This window comes from Cantharellus anzutake, assembly GCF_015039405.1.
Source record: "Cantharellus anzutake strain C23 chromosome Unknown EI90scaffold_67, whole genome shotgun sequence".
NCBI lineage: Eukaryota > Fungi > Basidiomycota > Agaricomycetes > Cantharellales > Hydnaceae > Cantharellus > Cantharellus anzutake.
In genome coordinates, this window is record NW_024067017.1 from 164847 (window position 1) to 174695 (window position 9849).

The following is a 9849-nucleotide window of genomic DNA, read 5'->3' on the forward strand; positions in this document are numbered from 1 at the left end:
ACTCTCATCTTAAGTTTGCCTCTCAACTTCATCCCCGCTTAAGTCAACGTCACCACAAGGTCTTTCCCACTAAACGTGAAATATGGGACAGCCTAGAACGTGTGGTGCAATGCTCTAGCCAAGTCGTTGAAGCTGAAGTCCCAACCCCCATGACACCTTGCAATGGAGTAGCTCATTAGCTAAGTGACCACTCATGCCGCTGTACTCCACTCTGCTTCCCGCGATCACCTCGAATACAGTTTCTGACAGAAGGAGACAAAGGGGATGGTGGATATATGGAGGTGTAGCTCATTGGTCGAGAGGGTCAAGGAGCTTATGACCATTCCTTGCTGGAGGGAGTGGAAGAGCTTTGGTTATGTAGAAGAATGGACGAGCAATGGGATGCATAGGGTAAGCAAACACAATTGTTGAACTAGTTTCTGTCCTAGCTATACTTGGATGTTCTGAAGATCCACATTGCACAGCTAACACAGCTAGTGCACCCTCTGGACATCACCACCATCACAGAGGAACAGCTAAAAGTTTCCCACCCAATATGGCTCAAGTCACCTCCCATGTGGCGGTCTCTGGAGAAAGAGAGCAATGAGGTGTATGCAGGAGAGGCCCTTGAGCATGCAAGCTGGTCCCTGCTGATCTGACAGTGTGTTGCAACCCAAGGGATGTGAGAGATGGGTGTTTGACTGCCATCATGTGAGTTCCATGGGCTGATTGTTGGCATTGGGTTGAATGTTTCTCAGGTTCTTCATCCTGAATATGTCCAAGCAAAAAAATCAAACCTGAACTATGAGATGGCCAAGATACATTGGTCCTTTGCACTGGTAAGTCCATATGATGTGGATCAAATGCATTCAAGGAGGTTGATGGGTAGCCACACAGTTCAGGTTCATTGTCTTTGAGCCTGAAAAACTCAAATTGATGAGCACTCATGGTGGAAGTAGGAGGCAAGGAGACATGGACCACTTTTGTTTCACAGAGGACAACCCATTCTTGTTTTGGGACACCACCATCCCACTTTGGTGCAGGAAATTGGTGTTGAAGGAGAGGGTGTAAGTATTTTGGATGGGCTGGGTGTTTGATTGACTGACTATCGATTACAGGTGGTGGAAATGCTGGCCTAGACACCATCAATACACAATGCTGCAGTAAAAGCGACGACCAAAGGAGCAAGCAAGGCTGGACAAACCAAACTCGCAATGGAAACAGTGAAGCTCTTTGATTGCTCTACTATCAGTTGAATGATCGAAAAAAGTATGTCGTGGTGGTCTTTGTTGCAGCGCTTTGTCCCCCTTTCATGCAGGAAGTCCTCCTACACCTTCACATCTGGGGTTACAATGGAACCCTATTCTCCACAGCACCATCATGAGTACCAACAAAAGGGAATGGAGATAGTGGGACAAGTCAACACTGTAAGAGAGCAGCAAGACACCACTTTGGTCCACCTGAACCAAATCAACCAGGAGATAGAGACTTTGGTGTCAACGAAAATGGGCTTGGAAGCAAGGCGCTCTGGGTTGGACCTAGAAGAAGAATGGCTGGATGAGAATGAAGGGTTCATCCATGAGCTAGATTCAACAGCTCGCTCTGTGATGGTGCAATGTCATGAGGCAATCAAGAGTGTAATCCACTTCATGAACCTTCATGAGCCTTCATGGATCCCATGAATTTTCATGAAACATCATAAAGGTTCATGAACCTTTATGTTTATATACAATATTTATATTGAAATCATTAATTTTCAACCCAAAAAGTTGATTTTTTTGGCAAGCATGAACCTTCATGAAAATTTTCATGAAGCAGCATGGAATTTCATGCTGTTTCATGAAACTTCATGAAGGTTCATGACTGCTGACTTCATGAAAAGTCATGAAGCTATGCATCATGAATCTTCATGCAGAGCCATGAATGTCCATGAATGTCCCTGCATGGTCATGAGCATGCCCAACAATTCCCATACCTGCACATGAATGCTCATGACCCTTCATGAATATTCCTGACTCTTCATGGAGAGTCATGACTGAGCACATGGCTTGAGTGTGCAAGGTGCAACCAAATTTCCCCCCATTTGTCTCTCCTGTCATATCCATCCACTGCCACCACCTTCTGTCACCTCCAGCCATCCCAGATTGCCTCTGCTCCTTCATCTCCAACCTCAGAGCTGCCAGATCCTGCAATCTCCTCCAGCTCCCCTGATGGTCACCACCCACCCATTTCAACATATTACTAAGCCTCCCTAAGTACAGAACTCTGAAGGTCTCCAGACAGCTCCAATGTCTGCAAGTGCACCCCTGCCTCTGCTGGGTCATTTAGTTGCCTACCCTGCAAGTCCACCTTTGGACCAATCCCTCCATTCCACTTCTGGGTTATAGCCCATTAACCCTGTAACCCAAGTCATCAGTAGTATTCAGTCAGCTACTTGACCCCATTAGGTCAGCTCCATCCAGCCCCTGCCATTTATGGGCCTGCTGCCTAGACTCCCTCTGTATCATAACTTGTAGTTACTGTACACCTCAGTGAACAAATCGACTAGAGTTAATCCCCCTGTTCTAGAAGACTCCTCAGTCCGTAAATTAGGGCACCGACATGATACTGGGCACAGTGCTCCTGGTAGAGTCGCTGAGGCCATAGCCCTCCAAACATAGAGTCATTTCCATTTGTCCCAAATCTGGTCTCTGACATCTCCTTCAATTCTCCATCAAATGTTATGTGGTAGGTACCATTTTTGTCACATGAATTAAGGCTTTTTTCTGTATCTCATTGTGATGCAATAGTCCCAGATTATATGAAGGAATTTGGATGAGCTGGTTCACTATATGTGCACTTATTCTGTTTACTGTGCTCTCAAAAAATACAGAAAATACTTTGGGTTGTATTCTTCTTCATGGAAAATCATTCTCATTCATAAACATTCATAAGAAGGCATGGGGGTGCATAATGTGTCAATTTCTGACTTGAACTGGTTATATTAAGTCATGAAAGTTCATGAAAACTTTCATGAGACTGCATGACTGTGTATGCTCCTGCATGAACCCTCATGAATCCTCATGAATTTCTGTGCAGCTTCACAAAACTACATGAATTCATGACCCTTCATGACTTGGGATTACACTTTTTTGCAGTTACTGGATCCCCCCATGTTTCCATCTCCTGATCCCACTCAAAGCACAGTTCCGACCTTGCAATCATCTGGGTGGGAGTTCAGCCCAATGTTTTACAAAGGACTGGTAAGTTTTAATAATAATATTGATCATGATCTCAATTGCTTAGTGATCTGCTGTTCAGCAACAGTCCACTAACTCCAAACCACTCCCTGACCCCCCGAAAGGGAGTAATGATTTTAACACTGTGGTCAAAGTGAGTTCACTCAACTGTTTGATGATTCTGGGCATCCCACTCAATAATTATGAATGTCCACTGCATTGTATCCAGGCCAATCATGACACTGTGATGAAGGATCTGGAGGAGAAAGAGGATGAGGAGGAGGAGGAGGAGGATGAGGATGAGGAAGAGGACAAGGAGGACAAGGAGGAGGACGAGGAAGATGAGGGTGAGGACGAGGATCATGAGGGAGATGAGGATGATGTCAGGGGTAACCCTGCGGCATTGTCCTCACCTCTCACTTTGCTAGGTGACACACCTCCACCACCCACCAAATGTCCTCGCCCTCCTGGGTCCTTACCAACATCTACATCTTCCATGCCAACCAAACGTGGCAGAACTGCTGCTGACCCAATCCCAATTGTTTCTGTGCCCACCTGACAGAGGGCTCAAGGCACCTCCAAGACAACTGGTCCCTCATTGTCAAAAACGAAACAGAAAGGTGATGATGGAGACCTGGTGCCAAACACCACTGGTCTCAAAAGGCTTGGGGAGTGAGTCCCTCTTCCACTGGTTGTCATGATGATTGTATTCTTGTATATACAATATGATGTTGTATTCATGATGTTCACCCACATGCATAAATAAAAGTCATGAGGTTGCAGCAGCAATAGCCTATTGCCAGGTTCTTCTATAGATTTTTTTTTTTTTTGCCTTGTCACCTCCTGTTCTTGCCTTGTCTAGTTGTCGCCTTGTCACCTTGTCGTGTAGTTGCCTTGTTGCATTGTCTAGTTGTCTAGTTGACCTTCTTAGATTCTCAACTGAGACTTCAAACTTCAGTTCTCACTTTTTTTTAGTTCCTTAGTTTTCCATTTTTGCTTCTTCCCTTGTCTAGTTCTCTAGTCATTGCCTTGTTGTGTTGTCACCTTGTTGCATTCTTGTCTTCTCAAGTTCAACAGTTTTCCATTTTTCACTTCTTCCCTTGTCTAGTTGTCTAGTTGTCTAGTTGTCTTCTCAAGTCCTTCTCAACTTCAGTTCTAACCTCTTCTCCCGACTTTCTCACCTTCCACTTTCTTTCTATCAGAAAATTTATCTTGTGGCTGTGCAAAAACTGCACAGCCACTTCTCTCTTTTGGCTTTTATAATTTTCACTAAAATCACACCTTCCTAACCCTATCAACCATTCAATTTTCATCCATCCAGTCAAAACCTATTCCACTTTTAATTGAATTTGCACCCTCACTGCACCCAAGTGCACCCTCAAAATTCATTTGCCAGAAAAATATTTAAAAATTCCATTCCATTCTCTCTGCTAAATATATCACTCTGAAAAAGACCCCATATTTATATCTACTTTCTTCACTAAGATATTTCACTTTCAATTTCACTTGCACCCTCACTTGCACCCTCTGCACCCAAGTGCACCCTCAAAAAAAAACTTCCCCAAAAAATTACAAATAAAATATCTCCCCATTCTATCTCCTCACCATATTCCACTCCAAAACACCCCGCATTTTCCCTATTTTCTTCATCCACTTATCAATTTATTAAGGGCATGACTTGGCACACTATTTTCTTTCCTTGATAACTTGGTAACCAGAGCAGCTAATCACTCTGGGTTTGTTGCATCTTGTAGAGGCCTTTGGACATTCATCAAAGCCTGATAATACCAACAAATGGATGAGAATGGTCCATGGCACAATTGGGCACAAGTCAATTGTGCCCTACTTGTGCCATTGCCGTTTTCTCCCCCATTTCTCAGTATTATCAGGTGCCATTGATGTTCCAAAGGCCGTATTGATAATCTCCACCGGATGCAAAAGACCCTGAGTCAGTAGCTCCTCTTGTTCCCAAGTTATTCGATAAACACACTTGTGCCTTGTGCCCCATTTGCCCATTGTCCAACTTTGTTTCTCAAATAACTTCACAACAAGTAACCCGTTTCACTCATAATTTTTTTCATCGTGTAGAAAAGATCCATACGGCCTTTGGACACCAATTTATAAGTCATAATGTTAAGAACTCAACAAGTACTGGCCAATGGCACGATAGGGCACGACTTGGCACACTATTTTCTTTCCTTGATAACTTGGTAACCAGGGCAGCTAATCACTCCGGGTTTGTTGCATCTTGTAGAGGGCATCTATACAGCCTTTGGACATTCATCAAAGCCTGATAATACCGACAAATGGATGAATAATGGTCCATGGCACGATTGGGCACAAGTCAATTGTGCCCTACTTGTGCCATTGCTGGTTTCTCCCCCATTTCTCAGTATTATCAGGCGTCGTTGATGTTCCAAAGGCCGTATTGATAATCTCCACCGGATGCAAAAGACCCTGAGTCAATAGCTGCTCTCGTTCTCGAGCTATTCAATAAACACACTTGTGCCCTCCACTTGTGCCCATGGTCCCATGTTCAAACTTTATTTCTTGAATAACTTCACAACGAGTGACCCGTTTCGCTCAGGGTTTTCTGCATCGTGTATAGATTTTCAATACCTACCTTCTGATATGCTATACACCCCAAATGAATTGATTCTCAACTTGAGCTCAAACACTAAAACTCAGGGCACAACTTTGTTTCCTCAATAACTCAGTAACCGTGGTAGCTATTCGCTCGGGGTTTTTTGCATCTTGTAGAGGAGATCCATACGGCCTTTGGACACTCGTTTATATTTCATAATATTGAGAACTGGCCGAGTACTGGCCAATGGCACGATAGGGCACGACTAGGGCACGACTGGGCATGTTACAGGAATGGGTTCCGGGGAACCCAACCTGAACCGTTCGGCTCACTAATGGAGGTGGCTGTGCAGCCATCAGAGGGAGAGTGGAATGGGATGAGTGTCTGGAAGTACAACCTGTGGGCTGGCCAACGGTAACTTGGCGCTCCTGGGAGCATACCGGTAGTGAGTATGATGTGGGCTCCTTGAGGGAGCCACCTGGCTGTCTGCTAGCAGGGACTTGGCACTCAATGGAGCATACCGGTAGCGTGGGATACTGGGACTCCCAAAGGGAGTCACCCAGTTGGTGGCTATTGGTGACTTGGCGCTCATGGGAGCGTACCGGTAGCTGGAGTTGTTGGGGAAAGCGGGCTGGTGGACCAGTACACGGTAGTGGGTGACCGTGGGAAGTGGGACCCATGGGTGCATGGCCAGGCATCCTGGAGCTGCCTGGACCATATCCCTCTCCTAAGGAGGTGGGATAGGCTACAGTTCCTGATAGGGAACTTCTGGTTGGATGGGAGTGACTGTGTTAGAACGGGGCAGAAACGGACGACTCCAGAGTGGAATCGGAGACTTAGCGTGGAGGGACCTTGGCCTCAGCGACTCAAGCGGAGCGCTGTGCCATTGCTGTTTGTCCATTTGGTCCTTAATTTCACAGTAGGTGAGCAGGAAGTCTCTTGGGGGCATTTCAGGTCGATTTTGGACTGAAAACCAAGACGAGTATGTACAAGCGCCGATATATATAATGGAAGGGGCAAAAGCACAAAGAGAACAAAGGGTGACCGAATCGGAACGAAGACGTCCGAACGGGAACAAAGGGTGAAGGGAGTGGAGTGGTACCGAAGGTCACAGGGCAAGACCTGTGATACGTCCGAAAGGAGGTAGAGAGGGCGAGGCCCAGAGGGGCAGGAGGATGAGGGGAAGTGGGGGTGATGACTAACTGGCTAGAATAGAAGGAAGCAGTAGTCCAAATAGGGATGAGGGGGAATTGCGAGAAATACATTACAAAATGGCGAGAGTGCCGGAGGCAGTCTGCGAAGCTCAGGGGTTGCGGAGCTTACGGAGGTTATGGAGGCGGGGTTGGAAGTCCAAGGAATATTGGCAATGGTGTTTACGTAGTATGAGGTCACCAATGCAATGGACTAAGGCCGAGGTGGAGTCAAAGTCCGAGGTAGGGACTATGACGGAGGCTCAGAGTAAGGTACGAGCGGTGTCCGAGTGCGAAGTACAGAACAGCGGTGGAAGGTCGTAACTTGGCGGAAGGGTGGCGGAGGAGGAGAGAGGGGACAGGTAAGGAAGAGGGAGTGGCGGAAAGGAGAGTAGTCAGGTCCGAAGGTGAGTATCGGAGCGGACGGGGGAAGCGTAGGGGGATGACAGGAGGGTGGAGGTGTTGTGAGGGGGGAGCGGAGTTGTAGGAAGGGTGGCGAGTGGGGGGATGTTCGGTCCGAGATGAGTATTGGAACGGACGGAGAAAGGGTCGGAGAGGTAAGAGGAGGGGTGTGTTGCCAAGACCGAAGGTGAGTATTGGAACGGCAGCGGTAGGTTATGACTCCGGAGGTGAAGAGGGTGGAGGTCCGGAAGTCAGATCGGGGTCAGGTATGCACGGATATGACAGACTGCTCAACCACCCGGTGGACTGGTGGGAGCAGGCAGCAGGAGGTTGGGCATGGGAATGCCCTCCTCGTTGCGGTTTTGTCATGGAGTGGATGAATAGGGAAGTGGACATGGTTCCAAGGTTACAGGTTGAGTTTACAGTGGTGGCACAATGGTGAGGATGTTACAATTGCGGTACAAGGTTTTGTGGGTTATGTATTCAATAATGAGAAAACATCCTCAGCATTTGCCTTTACATGTCATATGACTGGTTTCTATCTAATATCAAAGTTCCAATGGTCAAGGGAAGTCCCCTGAAACTTAACAATTCCCCCAGCCAGCACCAAAACCCGGTGGGAAAGCTTGGCATGGAGTTTGACAGAGAAATATAATGAAGGAGGGCAGAGACAACCTACCTACTTGCAGTCACGGACCATAAGAATCTAGTCTATCTCTATAACAGGGCACGACAATGAATTGGCCATAACTCCTGAACCGTTTACCGGACTTCCATTCCCGTTTCACCGTTGGAAAGGTGTGATTTTTGTCTTTTTTATGATACCAAAAAATCGCCATGGCACAAGTATTATGATTCATAATACCCACTGTGATTAGATAGGATAGATACGGTATGCATCAGTGCCGACAGATCGCATGATCCTTTGATGCATCGGACCACTGGGGTGCGTTATGATCGGTGAAGGTACTGCCACTAAGCGGTGCAGCACGTGCCAGCATGCTATCACAAATGAGGGATGCAAAGGGGTGACTGGGTGGTTTGTTTGATTAGACAAGGGCATCAGTTTGCGATTCCAACTGCTGATGGGTAAGGTAACTGGGGGATGACCGCCATTGATGTTGGGGTCGCAACCAAGCCACATTGATACCTTTGTTGTTCTCTCAGGATTACTTGATGCAGACCAATTGTCACGGTGTAGGCGGGATAATCGCCCACGCGCAGAGCCGGCTCGGATACCCGATTTCACGACTATAAGACCACTTTCGTTCATGTGACGACTCGGTACGGAATTGGTATCTAAAAATAGTCCTAATTCGTACGATTCTGACGATATCAAGAACGTCCCAATCGGTGGAGATTTGACGGAGTTCCATGTTGGAGAAGTTAGGCACAGCAGGTCACGGGCATGTGCGGGCGTGGGAATCTCAAGCGGCAACCCAGAATTCCAGCCTCACTCGTTCCCACGGCGTCTAATAAATTGGTAAAAATGCTCATTGGCTGCGTGAGAGTTATCTCCGGCTACATTTCCAATTTAGGCTCTTAATTCCATAAATCCGCTGAGAAATCGCTTATTTCCTTATATTTTCATATTTTGCCATCATTTCAGATATTGATTGATATTCTTTTATTGTTACTGTTACCCTTTTTTTTATTATTTCACCTAATAAGGTATGCAGGTGCCATATGGCACCAATATTTCCCATCAATTATTCTAAAAATAATTATTTCTTATAATCCTGTACATACCGGATTTTGGAAAAGAAGTTCTCCCCTCCTCTAAATTTCTCTAAGGCACTAGGACGCGTCAGAGTTAGTGTGAGTGTGTTAGAAGTTCCAACAGTAGGAGTAAGGGCAGTCGTCTAACCCACAAAGAGTGGGTAGTGGACACTGAGCCCGGACCTTGCGGAATTTCTGGAGAATTTCCCGGAGTTTTAGGATCGAGGCCAGTGGAGAAAAGGGTTTTAGTGGAGAGTTTCCCCCATGAGCTTGGTTGGCACTGAGAGCCGCTAGCTCTCTTGCAACAGCCGTGCATTCCGGCCCGTTACCGCTATGTGAGCGTGAGCACAAGCCCTGACCTCAGCCCTATCCTTCCTGAGGACCCCCTGCTCACTTCCCCACTTGCCCCTAGGCTCCCCTGCACCTGGCTGACTCCCCCACAGCTACACCAACCTCCCCACCCTGAGTCCGCCTCCGGCACCGTGGGACCACTGCCAGAGGTGGCAGGCCACTGAGTACCTCAGCACCCTATGGGCAAGCTACCCTGCAGGGAAGTGTCCACATGCTATACAAGACCACCGAATTCAACAAGTTCAGTAAAGTCGAAGCCCCAGTCGATGTAACAATCGACCCCAACTTCCCCATGAGGAGAATAGCAGGGTCAGAAGCGGTGCATATGCTTGGTGGACAAGTGTGAGTGGGAAAGAATTTGTACACTGGTACGAACAGGCCAAAGCTGCCTTTAAAAGCGGCAAGG

At 46.9% G+C, this 9849-nt stretch overlaps 2 protein-coding genes across 2 annotated transcripts; both read left to right on the forward strand.

Annotated features, from left to right (window-relative positions):
* Positions 1-315: 315 nt before the first annotated feature.
* On the forward strand, positions 316-1216 carry EI90DRAFT_3019937 (uncharacterized protein; the record flags this gene model as incomplete). Its single annotated transcript, XM_039057425.1, has 6 exons — positions 316-390; positions 450-589; positions 642-690; positions 738-818; positions 1023-1050; positions 1098-1216. The coding sequence occupies 6 exons, from the start codon at positions 316-318 to the stop codon at positions 1214-1216; spliced, it is 492 nt and encodes a 163-aa protein (XP_038911079.1).
* Positions 1217-3131: 1915 nt separating this feature from the next.
* Positions 3132-3756, forward strand: EI90DRAFT_3130572 (uncharacterized protein; the record flags this gene model as incomplete). Its single annotated transcript, XM_039064318.1, has 3 exons — positions 3132-3221; positions 3280-3351; positions 3427-3756. The coding sequence occupies 3 exons, from the start codon at positions 3132-3134 to the stop codon at positions 3754-3756; spliced, it is 492 nt and encodes a 163-aa protein (XP_038911080.1).
* Between the last annotated feature and the right edge of the window lie 6093 nt (positions 3757-9849).